The sequence below is a fragment of the Myodes glareolus genome, chromosome 15 (genome assembly GCF_982192425.1).
Source record: "Myodes glareolus chromosome 15, mMyoGla1.1, whole genome shotgun sequence".
Lineage (NCBI taxonomy): Eukaryota > Metazoa > Chordata > Mammalia > Rodentia > Cricetidae > Myodes > Myodes glareolus.
In genome coordinates this window covers 68,231,569-68,251,484 of record NC_142040.1, presented here as the reverse complement: position 1 = coordinate 68,251,484, position 19,916 = coordinate 68,231,569, and the positions used below count along the sequence as shown (strand labels likewise).

Sequence of the window (19,916 nt, the reverse complement as noted above, 5' to 3'; positions counted from 1 at the left end):
TTTTTTTTTCATTCATTTCTAAGCCAAGGATCAATAGCTTAAGGGAATAGATGAGTAGAATAAATTAAAAGTAATCTTTAAAAATGAACCCGACATCGATCCTTCAACATTGGCCTGCCCTATAAGTCATTGTCTAGTTCACGGAACATAGTGTATTTCTCAAAATACCACCTCCTTTTTTCACTTTATCAGTTCTGGTAGGGCCACACAATTGCACTGCCTGTGTGCAATGCGTCTGTCACTAATGGGCCACATTCAATCAGCAGTCTCTCTCCAGATGATTCACAGACCACACACTTCAACGTCCTCAGTGAGTCAGGAAACGTTTTGAAAACGTCATGCAACTTTTCCACTGCCACACAGGCTATTAACGAAAAGGTTGAAGTAACAACCCAAGACTCTTGGCTGCTCCTCCGTGACAAGGCTTATTATCCCTTGAAAATGAGCCCAAGCTGTTAATCTGTCTCTGTGAGGTCTGCAGGGATAATGGTTTCTGCAGCTAGAGCTTTGGTCCGGCCCACATCACTTCCTTGTGAGCACCCACCCCTTCCCCCAGACTCACCAGCAGCGCAGCTTCTGCTTCTTCTAGAGCGGGCTTTGCTGCCTCTAGCTTCTCTTCGGCGATGGCTTTGTCCTTAGAGATGCTGTCTACAATGGCCTGGGCTTTGTCCTTCACCTTTTGGACCTCAGCCTTGACCTTTTCAGCGGCCTGTGCTTTCAGTGTGACTTCCTTTAAGACCTAGTTGAACAGGGGGAAAAGAATCATCAAGGTTTACAGGCAACGCACGATTCTTTGCTTTGGTGTACTGATTTTGTCCGCTTGTCCAATTTCCATACAGAAAATCAGTTGTTTACAGAAATAAATCTCTGCCAGCCCACAGCCATCCACCTACTGTGTCGGCTTTGTCGTTGGCCACTTGTAGCTCCTTTTCTTTCACTTCCAGTTCTCTGCTCAGGGCTGCGACCGACTCTGAAGCTTCTTTTAGCTTTTCCAATCCAGTATTCATTCTGGGGTTGAAAAGTCCATGCCAGCAACGTTAAAATGTGCAGCAGGCTCCTTGCTTTCAAGTGCTATTTCACTAGTAATAGCAGTGGAGTCATATTTAAAGAACGAGAATACATAATAAAGAAAACCTAAAAGGGCCACACCGAGGACGAGCATTTAGGTTTAGCTCCACATTCACAGGGGCATGCTCTTCAACCACCACAAATAGGAAGCAAAGGCACCAAAACACGTACCCAGCCTGATCAACAACCACAATCCAAACTGTAACACTCAGGGCCTAATAACAATCCGTATGCATCAAAGGTCCAAAGCCCAAGTCGGTGGAAGGAAACTAACTTGGGTTTTTCAAAATAGTCCAATGAAATTAAAAGAAGAAAAATAAAATAAAATTTAAAAGGGAGTAGGTATGAACTAGCTACCTGCATAGACCTGAAAAAATATTCTCTAGAAAATGAGAGACCTTGGGGTCATTTAGTCACCCACTCTTGAATCCTTTATGTATAATCTAGTCTCCTACCCAAGAATCCCTCACATGGTAATCTTAACTAGTTCTGGCCCCATTCTGGGAGAAAATGTGAATGTTGAGAAAAATACAGAGCAAGGCAGTGATATTTGCATTCCAACTCCAGTAACAGGATATTCACATTGCAGTGACCATAACCCTCAACCCGACTCTTCTACCCCGGTCACATGGGGTACTGAGATGCAAAGGATAAGAGAACGCAGAATGGAATGTGTGTTCTCACCTCCCTTCCACATCTGTTACATAATTAGGTCAATCGATATCTTTAAAGTGGCAGTGGAAATTTTATCACATTAGGCAATAATAATAAAGTTTTCAGGGGGGCCAGAATTGTACTCCACAGGAATCTAGAAGAAAGTTCCCAACCTCAGCACTAGTGACTCGGGCTGGATGATCTTTGCTCAGGGGGCTGCCCTGGCCTCTTTCCTATGGTGATACTACATTATGAAAACATCTCTTCCATTTTGAGAGACTGGAACTTTTGCTGAACCTCACAGTCAGAGTTAATAATACCCCCTGAGGTCACTTAAGGCTGATATCCTACTGGGTAGTCTGCCTGTTTCTTTAACCTGCCTTTAAGCAAAATTTAACAACAAACTTTCCTTATCTTAGATTTTGCATTTAATCAACTTTTACAATCTAAGCTAGTACATAACTTTAATCTTAAGATATATACTTTTCTATGTCCCTGAACCACAGAGAAATGTACGTGTGTATCTGTGTTATGGTAACAAATGCTGAAAGCAGATAATATTTTGAAAACAACACTAAAAGATAAATATTCACTATAAATGCTGGAAACAACATACAGATATTATTTTATAGCATGTTTGTTGTCTGAGTCAGTTGGAGTCAGTTGAAATCAGTGACTTAATACATCAGAAAACCCTGTTAAAGATTTCTAGAAGTATCTCTCATTCCTTCCCTCATTTGATTCTCCCTGTGCTATTCAATAAACACAGAGTGGAAACCCTTTGTTAGAGAAAATCATGGACACGGGGACAGACAAGACAAGACAACATTCAGGCAGGCACAGATTCAGACTCAAATAGCAGACAGATTACAGGCAAGAGAGACAATGGGAGACACCAGGAGCGAAGTAGAGAATTCAAATCTGAGTTCACTGTTTATTGACTAAATTACTCCAAGGGGAAATGCTTTGGGTTTTTGTTTGGTTGGTTGGTTGCTTAATTTTTGTGTTTATGCAACACTGATGCATTTTTGAGACACTAGGGCTATTGTTAATGCATCTGAATTGATGCAGTTAGGTGACCCATGTGAGGAATGTGTTTTAACTGATATACTGTCCTTTCAATGCCAATAGTGTTAACCCCACACTACCGTAATGTTAGAGCCCGATTGGCGACAGCCAATTATGTCTGGTCATTTCAAAATGGATCCATCCAACAGTTTGACTCAGGGATGACAGCCAGGGCTTCAAGATGACTTTCACTTGACCTTCGCACTCACCTGTTGGCCAGGCTCAGCACCTCTGCATGCTTTTCTCCATATATAAACTTATAGCCCTGAATAAAGGAGAGGTACGACTTGGGCGTCACGTGTGTTGAGCGCCGGAATCTCTGGAAATAGTCAGCACATTTCTCAGACACCCCATCCTGAAAGGAGCCCATGCACTGGACCACTTCCTTCCTGACTTCCACACTGCAGTCGATATCATAGGATGAGAGGAAGTATTCTGACACTAGGAAGAATAAAGACGACAGCGTGTGATGTGGGCGTGCCAACCGTCACTTCCAGAGTTGCCTGGCAGTATTTCAAGGACAGTCATTTCCTGGGTCAGCACACAATCTTGTTTCCCCACGTAGAAATATCTCTCAGTACTTTGGACCCCAAGCCTAAGCCATCAGCAATTATATAGTGTCTTTCATACATAACACTATAAAAAACTTTAGGCTTCTCATCATCCCTTGTTTTCTGGAGTTTGTATAGAAAAGTCCGCTCTGCACAGGGTCCAGTGGTAGCCAGCCTGTCTTGGGGCTGTAAGGACAAGAGGGGTCCAAACAACAGACATCAGTGCACACCTGCCACTCAGACCATCTATCCTTTTGTTAGTTTGGTACCTGTTGGTCCTTTAATTCCTTTTGACTTTGGCTGCATTAGTCACATGGAAATGTTCAAAGCTACATTTGTTTATTTTTTGTTATTTTTTGTTTTGCTTTTTAATGATAGTTATAGTCTTCCTTAGTGACTGGACATTTGTTATCAGGCCTAATTTATAGCATCTTTTAGAGATGCTTGGGTAAAAATCTCCTACTTGAGACTTTTACCTTGCCTACAGAGTTTAACAGTGAGTCAATTTCTAAGACTTACATTTTCCATTAGAAGAACTAGCCAGTTTTGGGGAATGGTGGGAAACACCTTAAACCCCAGTGCTGAGAAGGCAAAAGTAGGCAGACCTCTTGAGTTCAAGACCAATCTGGTCTACATCAAGAGTTTCAGACTACAGTGAGCCCATGTCTCAAATAAAAACTACCAGAAAGAATAAGTTATAAGGTAAGGTCAAATCTTTTGCCACATATGTGCTGGGGTCTCACTGTCTATCCATCATTGATATGGATAGGTGTGAGAGAAATATAAAATACAGTCTGCAGTCCACAGAATTTTTCAAGATTATGCACAACGTATCTGTAAATGATGACGAGGATTTTAAGTATCTTATAAGAAATAGTCTATATGGATGTTATGAAAATAGAAATATGACTACTAGAAGCAGGATGGGAAAAAAAGGAGTCTAATGAGCCCAGAATTGACAGCACTATACAGAATATTGGCCTTTCATCACTAGGACCTGATAAGTAAGTTAAGCTCTCAGTGGAAGATAACATTCCCCAAATTGCATGAAAATAAAATGGACTAAATACTAAAAGGCAAGAAATTAAGTTACCTATAACTCATGTCTCCCACATAAGTTAATCAGGTACTGTAAGAAACAGCTCAAATTCCAATCAGGTTAAGTCTAGGCATTGGAAACATGGATTCATATCTACAACAGAATTTTTGCTTATTTATTTTTGCAATGTAAGGCCTGTAATAGTGAGTAAGGTAATCCAGACCCAGAAAGACAATTATCATATGTACTCACTCATAAGTGGTTTTTAAACATAAAGCAAAGAAAACCAGCCTACAAATCACAATCCCAGAGAACCTAGACAATAATGTGGACCCTAAGAGAGACATACATGGATCTAATCTATGTGGGATTAGACAAGATCTCCTGATAAATTGGGAGCATGGGGACCTTAGGAAAGGGTTGAAGGGGAGGGGAAAGACAGGAAGTGGAGCAGAGAAAAATGTAGAGCTCAATAAAATCAATTTTTTAAAAAAAGAAATAAACAAAGCCAGCCACAAACCAAGCTTAGCAATATAGAATTGCAATTCTAGCTACTCAGTAGGTGAAAGCAGGATTCCAAATTCAAGGCCAACCAGGACAATTTAGGAAAATCTTGGCTCAAAATACAAAACAAATGAGTCCTGAGTCCTGGAGGTTTACTGTTAGAACACTAATCCCCAGTTCATAAAGCAGGAAAATGAGGAAGAGGAGGAGGGTTGGACCAGGTTATTAAATTGGAGAATTAAAGGAGGTAATTGATCTTAATACAGTTTTTGACACTAATACAGTTTGAGACACAATGTTCAGTAAATACTAGCTGCCATGTGAAATTCGCTATTTTCAAGATGTCATGGCTGAATTTTCATTCCTTTAACATTTTCTGAGCTTGTACAATATGCCAGGTATTAAAGAATAAAATGACTAGGGGAAAAAAGCAAAATCATTTAATGTTCTTTTTGTTGGCAATATTACCTAGAATCTAAATAAAATGCTAGCAAAAATACAAAAGTGAAAAACAGGTTATGTCTTCCTCATTTAAAATGCTTGTTGTAGAATCAAATTTTTTTACTGATACATAGTTGCTTAAAATGCTTTAGATTTCAAGGCATTGGAGATTTTCAGATTAAGAATGCTCAATCTTTATTCCCAAATTTTGTGGCTAGAGATAATTCTAAATTTAAAATTAGTAGCCTTAAAACAACTAAAGTAATATTTTTTCTAGAACCTTGTCATTTAATTTTGCTTGTGTTTATATGTGCATGTTGTGTGTGTGTGTGTGTGTGTGTGTGTGTGTGTGTGTGTGTGGTATATGTGTGTGTTATTTATATATGTGTAGATTCACACATTCAAGTTCTTGAGTGTGTAGGGGCCTGAGGAGGGGATTGGAGCCCTACTTCAGCACTCTCTGTCTCATTCCTTTGAGACAGAATCTGTTACTAAACCTGGAGTGACCCTGGCAACCAGCATGCCCAGGTGGCTTCTCCAACTCCCTCTCCCCAACACACATACACACTATGGTGGTACCTAGATTTTTAAGTGAATCCTGAGGATTCTATTAGGTCCTTATCACATAGCGGCAATAAAACCCTCTAAGAGAAAATCCTTCTGGTCAAAAGAATGGAATCTATTGCCTAGGTAGAGACCTGATAGTTCAGATGGAACTAGTCAATCACCTGCCTAAAGATAAGAAGGTGAGTTCACTTTAAGCCTTGGTAAGGGAGAGGAGTAATAATTAGTCCTTCAACTAGATGATGTAGTTTTCCTTCCCACAATTCCCAGCCCTGGGTCACATCCACACAACTCCATAAATCTACCTGATTTTTTAAAGTACCCAGAAGTGAGACTTCTCCCTTTCTTCTTCCCATCTCCTCTCTAAGTATGTTTTTTCTAACATTCCAGGTTACGCCAACATCTTCAGCTTCCTAACTCTTTCTTCAAAGTTCCCCTTAGTTTTTTTTTAATATTTAATAAAATTGTCTTTAAGATTCTGTTTGAGTCCATTCTTAATTTTTTTATTAATGAGATTAAGGTCTATAAGAGGAGACCCAGATTTTCCCTGTATCATTTACACTCTTAAGGCAAGTTCCCATAGCCTCTGAATCATCTCATAAGCCCAAACTTTTAAAATAAAATAAATATTGACCTAATCTCCATGTGTATTACAATATATGTTGTGTACTTATATAAAATACCTATGCTTCAAATACCTGTTGATGAAATTCTTCCAAAACATTGTAAGGTAAGATATTATTAAGTATTTAATCATTGAATTCCAAAGCAAGATTATATATTTTCCAACAAGAAATGAATCATTTTGCATATGTCATTGTAATTATTTTACCTGTTACAAGACTTATATGACACTTAATATCTAGACAATATGCAAGTCATAAACATAACTAAACTTATTTGAAGATATCAACTCAAGAGTTTACTGGCTATCAAAGTTTCAAACTATTTCAATATCAGTGTGTTAAATATAAATGCTATTGACAAAGGAAGTCTGAAAAAGGGGGATATTGTAAAAGTAATTTTAAATGTTTGCAACATAAAATCGTCAAAAGATATGATTGGGTCTTGACTAGCTTTAGTACTTGAATAAACAAAGATGGGTGATAAATCGTAGGAGGTTTAAAGAACAACAGGTCATTTCTATAGACAGAAGAGATGACACATCAGGATAAAGAAAGATTATAAACAAATTAAGGCAAAATGAAGGGAAGATGAAGAGTGTTAACATGGCCTGATTCATTCATCAACATCATATCAAACAAGGACAGTTGCCGAAATTGTCAACAAGTATACATCATCCTTGGCATTGTGGGGGATTTTCCCCAGTAAGACTAATAAGCACAACTCAACAAATGCCAACTAAGTATAGATCACTAACCAAACCGTAGCCAAGGCAAAGACTTGGAGTATCATTGGAAAACTGAAGTCACTGGATATTTAACCAAAGAGGCATAAAACAGAAGGCCTCACTCTCTGGCAACCACACTTTAAAGAAAAAAAAAAAAGCTTCCAAGTTAAAAAGAGTAACATCTTATACAAAAGTCCTCCAACACTGGGCAGAAGTTGTTCAGCTCAGTGCAGAGATGTCTGGTAGCAGAGAAAGTAAATGAATAAATAGAAAGTTCCTGTGAGCGAGAACACATGACAGAGTTATTTCCACCACACTAACCGGCAACTAAAGCATCCTTGGGCCATCGGCTGAACCAGTCAATTGTGCATCCTGAAATGAGGGCAGGGAACTTCAAAGCTCGATTTCGAAACTTCTCTCCAACGGGTGAAAAGCAGAGCACAATGTGAAGGTTCCCTCTGACCCTGCTCATGAAATACTCATACAGGTTGTCATTAGTGGGAGGGCGCTTGGGGTGCTCCTTTCTCATGACTGAGGTCAGGTCACTGTTAATTTCATCAATTTCATCTCGAGCAAATAAGTTGGAGACCTCAGAAAGAAACACAAGTATATAAATTCAGTATATGCACATGAAACCATCAAAATATGTGCTCAAAAGGTCCAAGACTTTTCCTCCATTTGTGTTATTAAGTTCATCTTTTTAACATGAACTTAAAATTTTTTTAGATGAAAGACATCACGCCTTAATCCATTTGGATGACTCTGTGACCAACCACAAAGCCACCGAACTAAGAAAAGGTGAATGGACACACGAAAAGTCTAGCCTCCTGAGCCTCCCTCCCACTCAGTTCATTTTTTATTTCACTGTTTTTAAATGCCTGGTTACACATCTTAACTGGGAGTTTCATTCTTTAAAGACCGAATAGAAAAAGCCATTCTTCCTGCTGATTGCCAGATTCCTAAGAACATTAACTCAAATTTCTAAAGAAAGACAAAAAATAGACGAAGCTTTCTACATTGGAAGGAATCTAGTAATCTAGAGGGGCAAAGGTATGATGACAACTGAGTTCCTACCTCTCCTGATGACAGAACGTTGTTCATGTATTCCAAAAACGACTCATCTTTAATATCGTTGTCTGTAAAGATGAAAGTGACTCCTTTGCCTTGCTGGCCAGCGGTCCGGTATAAACCCTTCAGGTCTTCCATCAGATTGGTTGTGTTGTAGGATCTGAAGAACCAGGATCATTGTGTCAGACAGTAAATTATTCCCCTAAGAAGGCAAGAACCTTATACTGCATAACCAACCCAACAATGCTTTTATTCCATCATATGGAGACATACTCTCTATGAGTGTGTGTTAACTGGTCCTTTAACTTCATACTTAACTGATATTGTAGTTAATGTTTTGGTACACAAAGAACATCCCCAATGGGTTGTTAAGCCTGAAGCAAACACAATTTAACACAGGCAAATACAGTTGGCATGCATATATGCCATGGACTGTATACAGTGACCAGTTTGAAAATGCATATTGACAGGAGTGATATTTGTTAGATATAATAATTAGAAGATTTGTGAAAGACTAAGCACCAATCTGCAAAAGACATATTAGAGGTTGCCTCATAGAATGGACTAAACTAGACTAAATTGACTTAAGTTTTCATGATATTGGAGAGAAAAGTCAAATCATGACCCACAGAGCCCCTCTCATCTCTCAAAATCGCTATTATCCTCATATCTTTGGATTCCACATAAAGGAGTTAGGTTCGAAGCAATCAGTACATTGTATCAGACTTGCTGGGAACATTTGAAATACGCCCTACCATAAACCTCCTTTCACTCCCCAAAGCAATCCTCAGATGAAAATCATCCTATAATCAAGAAATGCTAGAGCAGTCCCGTACGGCCAAGAGTAGGAAAAAAAAACATTTCATTTATTGAGATTTAGATGTACTAAAGAATTCTCTCTGTGTGTGCATGTATGTGTATGTATGTGCACATATGCATGTACATGTGTATGTGTGTGTGATGTGTGTATGCATGTGTACATGTATGTGTGTGACTAAAACAGAAATAGGAGTACAAGATAAAATAGTCACTTGATCTTATTTTTTAAGATAATTAATAAATAACACCTAAACTCTTTTAATATCCATTTTTAACAACCATAAACTAAATCTACAGTCATAGTCCTAGTGATGATTTCTATTGCTGTGATAAAAAAAAAAAATTTGACCAACGCAGGTCAGGAATGGAAACAGAAGCTGTGGAGGATACTGCTTACAAGCTTGTTCCACATGGCCTGTCCAGCCTGCTTTTAAACAACATCCCGCACTTCCTGCACATGGATGGCACCACCCACAGTAGGCTGGTCCTTCCCACATCAATTAAGAAAATGCTCTATAGACTTGCCTACAAACAGGCTGGTGGAGACATTTTCTCAATTGAGGTTCCTCTTCCCAAACAGCTAAAGCTTGTCTCAAATTGACAGAAAATTAACCAGGACAGTCAGATAGCAATAGTTTTAGAAGACTTCTCAAGAAACCAGGGTTAAGTGATCATGAAACAAAACTATTTTAAAGACACGGTCTTTCCTTTAAAAAGAGAGGAGGGGGTGGGAAGACATCTCAGTCAGTAAAGTGCTTACAAATATAAGTAACAGGACCTGAGCTTCATTCTTTAGAGTCCATGTTTAAAATAAAAATGAGAAGAGTGGATGTAGAACTCCTTCCTAGTGCTCAGGAGACAGACTCGGGAGCTCTGTCACTTGCTGGCCATCTAGTCTTGATGAACTGACAGCTCTGGGTTCCAGAGAAAGTCCATCTTCAAAATCTAAGAACAAAAGCATTGAGGAAGATGCCAGAGATTGACCACTGGTCTCCAATGTGCTGCGTGTGCAAACGTGCGCACATGCACACACACAAACAAACAAGAGTGAATGAGAGAGAATGCAAATTTTACCTCATCCAGCTTCTTGACTAAAAGGTGAAAATTACTGTCCTCTAATATGACCAATAGCTGAGCATTCTAATTGGGAGTCTTCTCAGGCTAGTCTTGGCCACACATCTGCAGCTTGTGGAATTAAATAATGACTCTAAGGCTGAGAAGGTGAAGAAGACCTTGCCTTTCCTCTCATTGGTAATGGATCATTTACAGTGTGACGTGCAGAGGAACCAATTTGTCACCATGAGAGTTGTAGGTGTTTACTGAGCAATTGGGTTGCAGTAGGAGTTACACTTGACTAGACACCTGGATTGATTGCAAATGCTGCAGTGCAATCTATTCCCCTACACTGTCTGATGTCAAGCAATTCTCAGGCTCTCTGAACCCAGCTGCAAGATGGACTATTGCTGCCTGACCTCCTAACATACTTCTTTAGAAAATTTGATTAGCTTGGATATGCAAAAATGATTTTAAAACAGTAAAATGTTATACTTATATTGACGGCAAATATATGGATCAAATCTTTTTTCTGTGTAGGTTATCTGCTTCCCTAGTTTGGCTTCTACACACAGACTATAATTGCACACATGGTAACCAGGGCTATTTCTGTCATCCTACTACATGTATTAAACTGTAATCTTTGGATTTATTCTGCAAGGAGAGTCCTATAACTCAGACCAAGTATGACAACCTTAGCTTGAATAACAGGATCTCCAACTCCAATATTCAATAACATTCAGCCTCCAAGCTAGCAGATACAAATGGGTCTCCCTCAATGAGACAGGTCATTGGCATGGTTCACATGGATGTCAAATGATCAGGACTTCCTACCCCCCATGTCTAAATAAACTGCTAATGATTTCACCTTAACTGAACTCCCCAAACTGACTTTATGAAACTTTGTTAAACTTCTGTGAGTTACCTCTACTTATCTCTTTATGTTAACTCTTCACTTACTAATTCTTTCTACCACTAACACACACACACACACACACACACACACACACACCTGACACAACTCACCTGGAATTCCCTCTATTTAAATAGTGACAATAGTGACTACATACACATATAAAATTCTCTATTCCCAAAACTAGTATTTCCAAGAAGAGCTCTAGATTGCTAACAATCTCCGGGATTTCCATCCTCCATTTTCTCCCTTCTCATTGCCACTCCTCCTGGCAATATTATGTCTTGTCCAGACTTCTAAGATAGCTTTATAACTATATCAGTTTTGTTCTTTCCATCCATTTGCTAGACACACACACACACACACACACACACACACACACACACACACACGTTTACTGGTGCTTTCCTACTACCGTCTCGTGATATATCAATTCCTTACTGCACCTCAAATGCCTCCATGCATTTCCATTTGTCATCTCACATTCTACACACAGCCGTATTTGATTCCTCCAGACCAGGGATCAAATGTAATTTGCCATGATGTTAATTTCAAAGAACCAATGCTTTTGCCAGGGAACTCCCCAACTGTTTTTCTTCTAGAATTCCTACTCAGATGCTGCTGTAGGAACTCCTTCAGTAATATTTAAAATATGAACCCACTTGAGCATGGACTCTTATACTATAAATGCTGATATAAAGTGAATGCTCACTTTCTCTCCCAACTTCTGGATCCAGTTCCTGTTCCCCATTGATGCAGAAGACTGTAATCTATGAGGCTACACCTGAATAAATAACTCTTTATTCTGAGCTAGTGAGGGAATATTTTATAACTTCCATCTTCATGTGGTAACCATGAATCCCAACTCTGCATCTATAGGTATAAGCCAAAAAAGGCTGGTAAGGTCTGTGACCCAGGAGTTCTTCCACCCTCGCCCTCCTGGCTTAATTTCCCCTTTAAAGCAGCCTTTTGCCGAACCCCACCAGAATCACAGCAGAGCTATTGTGTGGTGACTTGGCAATTTTCCAGGCTCACATAGGCTTCCCCCTGTCTGCCCCTTTCCCTGCTGCATGGCTACTTGCACAGCTTCTGATCTGTGTTCCCAGCTCATGAGCTCTGGCCTCCTTGATCCGTGTATGGAAATGATTTAATTGCTCTAATTTTGTCAAGCAACGCATATTTGTCAGTATTTAACCAGGCACCAACGCAAAAAAACAAAGCAGCAAAAGCAATCCTGCACCAATGCTGGTAGAGTCTTTCTGCCATGCAGCTGCAACCATGACACCTGCTGGCCAATAAAGATTATTACACCTCTAACAATTTACTGAAATATACTAACAGTGGTAACTAAATTAATAAATTCGAAAGTTATACGATTAGAGAGAAATTTAATAATCTTTTTGCTTATACTATGGATGGTATTCTGCCCGGTACCCCATAGCCGGCAAGCCCCCAAAGAAAATCACACAGAGGACTCCGTAAGATTATAAACTGATTGGCCCATTGGGTCAGGCTTCTTATTAGCCTGCTCTTATGACTTATATTAACCAATTATTCTTATCTATGTTAGCCACATGGCTCAGTACCTCTTTCAGTGGGGCAGATCACATCCTGATTCTTCAGTGAGCTAGGTAGGACTGGGAGGAATAGGCTTCCTCCTTCCCAGAATTCTTCCCAGAATTCTTCCCAGAGTTCTCATTACCCCACCTCTACTTCCTGTCTGGTTGACCTGCCTATACTTCCTGCCTGGTCAATCAGCGTTTATTTAAAACATGACTGACAGAATACAATTTTCCTGCACCAATATTGCCCTTATGACAGTTGGAAGTAATTCTAGAAGACAATGTCCTCTGTTGGGTTGAAAATGATGTAGGTTCAGGGATCTTCTTTTAAAAGTTAAAAAAAGGACATTTGATGGGATGATAGGTAGATTAGTGTGAGTTTACTCTTACTACTAATAATAGCAATAGAGTAAATACATGTGAGCTATTACTTACAGGTAATTTACATTGATACAGATTCTTGTATATTGATACAAATTCAAAATTATAGTGGATATGCTATTTCTGTTTACAATAATTTTTTTGTTTTTTTGAGACAGGGTTTCTCTGTAGCTTTGGAGCCTGTCCTGGAACTAGCTCCTGTAGACAAGGCTGGCCTTGAACTCACAGAGGTCCACCTGCCTCTGCTTCCTGAGTGCTGGGATTAAAGGTGTGTGCCACCACCGCCTGGCTTGTTTACAATATTTGTATAACCAGACAAAGTTATTTTGTCATATTGTATGCATGCTTCTACCTATGCTTAAGACATCTTGTTTACTAGTATAATTTTAGGATATATTTATCCTATCACATTATACATTTCTACCTCTGATCAAGATACTTGTACATTGTTTACATTTTGAGGTCAGTGTCCTCATTTGCTGCAAAGTTGTTTAAAGATTGTTTAATACTCTGATATGAAGTCTTAGTCTTTAAGTTATATAGGTATTAGTATTATAGGTCTATAGCCATCCATGTTTGTCATACTTAAACTAATCAGGTTTTTTTTAAATACATAGAGATTATATTCCACATAGATAGGCAATCTTCAACCACTTGAAAGAACTGTAGAATATAGCATTCAAATAACTTAGGTTCTGTTAAGATGAGACACAATTGCTCCTGGCAGCATTAATCTATTTCTGAGAGAACGTTGGGCACTGAAGACACTCCACTTGGAGCTTGTTTTCTTCTTGGAAAAATTGGCCTTTGGGCAAGGAACTACCCATGCCTCTACCACTGATAGAATGCATGATGTCTAGACATGACAAGCAGGAAACAAGAAAAAATACTGCCAATTCTTGCCAAGACAGGGTAAGACAGTTATGAAAATTTTCCTGCCTCATAGAATTGTCTGTCAGCTATTCTAGACCTTAGCCACAGTTTGTTGCTTCAACATTTCAATGAGATGTTAAGTGATTGCTCAGGTAGCCAGTTGTCTCTGTTATTTACTGTACATTTTGGAAGCTGCTTGATGTACTTCCTGCCTACTCAAGTAATATCTCCCTTCTCAGGCCTTTGATGGGGTTGAAAATTAGATAGTCATAGTTACTTTCCTCTTATGATTTAGCCATGCCATTTCTAATACAAGACTTAGACTTCTTAGGATAGAATGATTTTTGAAACATTTAGCATATTTCCTTGCTTAATATTGTTTATGCTGTTTGTAATTCTAATTTTTATACTTAATATTTGTTTTTATTATATATAATTTTGTATTAGGCTTAGAACTCTCTAGTTTAAACAAAAGGGGGAGGTGCTCTAGGAAATCCTTCAGCCAGCAGTCTTTCAGTTACCTGCCCACTTGGGTATGGTCTTTTCTACTATAAATGGCAATGTAAAGTTCATGAGCCCTCTCTCTTCCAGCGCTGAATTCGGTTGTTGTTCACCATTCGTGCAGAGGTCTGTTATTTGTGTTTAGGGTAAGGCCCTAAATAAATAACCCTTTATTATACTCAATTCTAAGCTATTGTGGGATTATTTTATAACTTCCATCTTTAAGATGTAGATTTCATTTTAACATCATTTCTTCCAGAAAACTTTCATTGATGTGTCTGCATTTAGTTTTCTGATACACATACGTGGTACCTACAGAGTATATATCACCTGTCTCCTTTGAGTTGCTGTAAACACCAAGATGACACTGACTAGAGTTATCTGTGCAATTCATTGGTCCAGGCCTGTCTCCTAAAGACCCTTGTGTTGGTGGTTTCGTCCCCAGCCTGTGGTGTCATTGGGAAGTGATAGAACATTAGAAAGTGGTAGCAGCAGAAAGTTTGGTTACAGGACCTTGGGGGCTGATCTTGAAGAAGATATTAAGATATTTATATGCTCTTCTTTCTTACCCTCCATATCTCCATCTCTCTTTTCTCTATTTCTGTTTCTGTCCCTGTTTCTATCTCTCATTCACTCTCTTTATCTGTCTCTGTCTCTGTCTCTCTCTCTCTCTCTCTCCGTGTGTGTGTGTGTGTGTGTGTGTGTGTGTGTGTGTGTGTGTGTGCCTTGCACTCCTTACCTATTTCTTTTTCTTCCATTCCTGTCAGGTGGGCAGTCTTGCTTGACCATACACCCATGTACAGCCCATCATAATTTTCTCTCACTGCAAATCCACAGACAGCAGAGCAAACCACATATTGTTTAAAACCATGAGCCAAAATAAATCTTTCTTCTTTAAGTTGATCATCAGTTATTTTCCCCTAGTAGCAGGAAGCTAACACAGTACTATTCCCCCGGGCAGTGTGCAGTAGCTACTCTATATTCAACAACTACTTTAGGGTTTTAGGTAGAAATTTTTCATCTATTTTTCATTATATTAATATTGCTGAACTCTGCATTAACACTTATGATATATAAATGACTTCTAAAAGATACAAAGGATACACTTAATGCTCATACTACATAAAACATAAACCCAAAGAAGCACTGATGCTCTGTAGTGAGAGGCTGGACTGTTTCAAAAGCAGGTTACTAACAGAAAACATTCTGGTCAACAAAGGTTGAAAGGGGAAGATGTGTCAGTATTCAAGGAGGAAAACCATTGTGGAAACTATTGTGATTCTTGGCATACAAAAGAGAATGCATTCTTAACTGCTGGTGACCTCTGAGAACCTTTCTTCAAAATCCATTTCATGGTAACATAGAAGCTCTTACCTTGTCAGAGTGATCTGGAAAGAGGTATAGCCAGCAATGAATGAAGCCAGCCTTGTCAGGCTCTGTTTTCCTGATCCGCCCACACCAACCAGGAGGGCATTTCCTCGGGGAGTGCGAATGACTCGAGAGATCTATAACAAAACGTAGAAAAGGCTCACATCTTTCAACATTTAAATTGACCATTATATTACACACTTGATTTAAAAGTGAGGCCAAAGGCAACTAATAACTGATGGGAGAGGGAGAATTAGCCTCTCCCTGGGATGAGACCTCTTCTTATTGGTTATGTGATAGAAAGTGGTCAGCCCTGAAATCACTCTCTCTCTCTCTCTCTCTCTCTCTCTCTCTCTCTCTCTCTCTCTCTTTCTCTCTCTCTCTCTCTCTGTCTGTCTGTCTCTCTCTCTCTCTTACATACACACACACACACACACAAAATGGATTTAACATCTTGTATTTGTGTGTTTATATGTGCAATAATAATCAAGAAGAGGCTGTTGATCTGAAACATTGGAAAGAGTAGGAGAGTACCTGGGAGGGATATATGGAAGGAATGAAAAATAATACGATTCAATTTTAATTAAAAATGTATTTTAAAGATAATAAATCATTTTAAAGGGAAAATAGTCATTTGGAAGACAAAGAGGACTCAAGGACAGAACAGAGAGCAATCCTGCTTAAGGGAATGGAGCACTCCTGAACCACAGCACTTGGGGTGCACCACCAGGTAGCAACTGTGGGGTGTGCCCTCAAAATCCTACAAGGTACTGACATATTTCTGACTGTGGCTAGCTGTGCTTACAAGAAGAAAACTAAAGAAGACTTTCAGGTACCCTTTTCGGATGTGTAATCTAAGGCAGCATGCTAGGAAAGACAGCAGAAATGTTAGAACAATGTCTGTCCTCAGAACTCACAGCATGCCACCAACCACAATACGCTCCACATTGAAAATGCATAGCTTAAGTCAAAGGGAAGAAACCTACCTAAGAATAACAGAGACAATGGAAGGAAAATGTGTGTAAGCATCCACTCTTTGACAAGATGGTGATACCCAAAGTTTCTACTAAGAAGTGATGAAACATGGATCAGGAGTCTATACCACCCTGTCCAGTAGACAGAGACCATTCCCAGTCCCCCTCCTTGCAGTAGCTCATTAACTTAGTTGTCCTGGTATGGAATGATGGACTTCCATCAGGCTTCCTGCTTTTTCTAGAGAGAAAGTATCACAGAACTCCCCATGATCTTTTCACTCTATGTGCTAACGATTTCCCTCTTAAAATACACATTTCCTAGAGTATTGCTATAAAACTTGCTTTTCTAAGTCCAACAATGCAAGAGGTGAGGGCTGAAAATACATTTCCCCTAACTCTGGTTAGGATCCCTGGGGCTTTGCCTCCTGAAAAGATTTTGTTAAGCATCCTTCCTCAAAATATTCTTCTCTTAGCTCAGCATGTTCCATTTCTACTTGGAATACCACTGGGTTTGCAGTTAATCTCCAAAATCAGAACACGTGGAAAAGGAGACTATGCTACCTGCCTCTATATAGACCAAGAACCTGACAACAGATGTGGGCTTCAGTTTTCCCAGATTCCTTCTCTCAACCTGTCCCTGTGATCTCTAAGCTCACAGTGTGCAGAGGGTGAGCTACCATATCTTACCTTGGTTTAAACTCAAAATGCCAAAACAAGACAAATGAGGAGCAACCAGAACACTACTTAACAAGTGTTAAGTAAGAGTCACTCTAGAACACAGTAAGGAATGCAAAATTTCTGGACATGTATTCCTTGACTGTATTATGAGGGGCCGGCATGTTGGGGTATCTGTTCCCGCCCAGTACCCCACAGCCGGCAAGTCACAAAGAAAATCACACACAGGACTCCATAAGATTATAAACTGATTGGTTCATTAGGTCAGGCTACTTATTAGTTCTTATAACTTATGTTACCCCATTATCCTTATCTACATTAGCCACACAGCTCAGTACCTTTCTCAGCTGGGCAGGTTACATGCTGCCTCTCCGGTGATCTGCGCAGAACTGCAGAGGGAGCTTCCTGCTTTCCAGGATACTCCCAGTCTCTTTGATCCACCTCTACTTCCTGTCTGGCTTTCCCGCCTATACTGCCTGCCTGGCCAATCAGCATTTTATTAAAATATGATTGACAGAATACAGACAATTCTCCCGCATCACTTGACCAATTCCAAAGTAGCCAGGCTAAATGCTGAGAGCCAAAGAAAATACCCTCAGAGCTGAGGCAGTCTTCCTGCAATGGCATATTCAGGTGGATAAAGAAAGGTTTGTAATTTGTATTGTAAAACAGAAGATAAAGCAATCTCACAAGACTGGAAAAAATTAAACTCATTATCAGTTTTAGTGATGGGCAATTACAGACCAAATGGCCAGTGTTCTCAGCAGACAATCGCAATATCACCATTGGTAGGGCTCATTCATTAAACATGAAGTGTTGGGTTTTGTTTTCTTTAATTTCTTTACCCTCCCTTTCTTCTAGCTGTTAATATGGCAGAAGTTCTACTCTTAATGAAACAGTCTACTTTTAACCAACTGTAAATCTGGAGTTCATTTCACACTATTATTTATATTAGGATTTGCAAGGACATTGAGTTTCATCATGTAGTCCAGACACACGTCTCAGATTCGAATAATTCACAGAGACACCAAGCTCAATCCCTCATGCTTGGGAGATCCTGTGCTTGATAAATCCTCTGTCTTCTCTTTGTCTCAGACTTGCCTTAATCCTGCAGAAAAACCGTTGTCTTCATATGGAGAAAATAAATAGGTGAGCCAACCCCAATTAATAGAAAAGGCTCACTGGCTAGGCTCTCAAAACCCTCCCGCTGCTCAGATACAGTAACTGGTAGAGGAGGAAACTTGCGTTTATGAGATCATTCTTCATGCTTAAACCTAGGTGATGGAAGACAAGCTCAAAGCACCTGTTTTCTAACTGAGAGTATGCAGGCTGAGAAGTAACTGAAATTAACAAAGTAAGGAAAATGATGAAATCTGTTAAATGGCCGCCCTAATGACATAGATAAATTAGGTCTATATAAGTATAGACCTATATAAGGTCTATAATTTATAATATTAGAAATTTAATATTAGAAATAATAGAAATAATATTATTATTATATTATTATAATATATTATTATATTATATAATATATTATAATATGTATTACAATATATTATATATAATATATATTATAATATAATATATTATAATATAATATATATTATTATAATAATTATAATATTATTTCTAATATTAGAAATAATAGAAATAATATAAGTTTCTAGATCTATATTACTTCCAACATTTGAGAAATGATTAGCTCTCTCATATGGCAAAGTAGGATTCTACTTCCCTGATGGAATTCATTTTAACAGCATTTTTGACCGTCTCAAGATCAACTCTTTCTGCACTGTTTTGTTTTGCTTTTTACAATTATTAGCTAATTTTTACAATTATTAGCTTTGACTATAAAATGCATACAATGGCTAATCTTTATTTTGTAATTTGAGTGAATTTATAGCCACCCACAAAATACACCTCTAAGTGTACTGTCAAAGATTTTCTAGATTAGATTAATTGAGATAGAAAGAACCATTCTAAATGTGGACATTATCATGCCAAAGGCTTGGGTTCTATACTGTATAAAAGTTGAAAGCCAGCTGAACACCAGCATTCCTTTCTACCCCTCCTTCCTGACTACAGATGCAATGTGACCAGCTACCTCAAGTTCTTGATACCATGATAGACTGTATTCCTTTAAACAATAAGCAAAAAAAAAAAAGATCATCCCTTAAACTATTTTTTTATCAGGTATTTGGTCATAGCACCCAGAAAAGCAGATGGTACCACCAATGCATGCAACAAAATTTACTGTCATAACTAATAGTTGTATAATTTAATACTATTACATATATGCACACTGTTGGGCAACCATTAAAACCATCTACTTCCAAATCTCTTTTTTCCTGCAAAGCTAAAACTCTTCCCACTAAACATTGACACTGCATTTCCTTCCCCATCCATCCTGCTCTCTGGGCATTACTAACCTGAGTACCTAATGTGTGTGGAGCGCTGTGGTATTTGCCTGCCTCGCTTATTTCATTTGA

General features: G+C 38.8%; 1 protein-coding gene across 1 annotated transcript in view; it reads right to left on the bottom strand.

Moving 5' to 3' along the window:
* Window positions 1–19,916, bottom strand: part of Dnah5 (dynein axonemal heavy chain 5) — a 287,252-nt gene that overhangs the window by 68,144 nt on the left and 199,192 nt on the right. The window contains exons 54-59 of the mRNA XM_087897036.1: window positions 15,785–15,915; window positions 8,315–8,468; window positions 7,562–7,829; window positions 3,000–3,231; window positions 894–1,008; window positions 563–739 (exon numbers count right to left, since the gene is read on the bottom strand). Coding sequence (XP_087753162.1) covers window positions 563–739; window positions 894–1,008; window positions 3,000–3,231; window positions 7,562–7,829; window positions 8,315–8,468; window positions 15,785–15,915 — 1,077 coding nt within the window. The remainder of the gene's footprint in view (window positions 1–562; window positions 740–893; window positions 1,009–2,999; window positions 3,232–7,561; window positions 7,830–8,314; window positions 8,469–15,784; window positions 15,916–19,916) is intronic.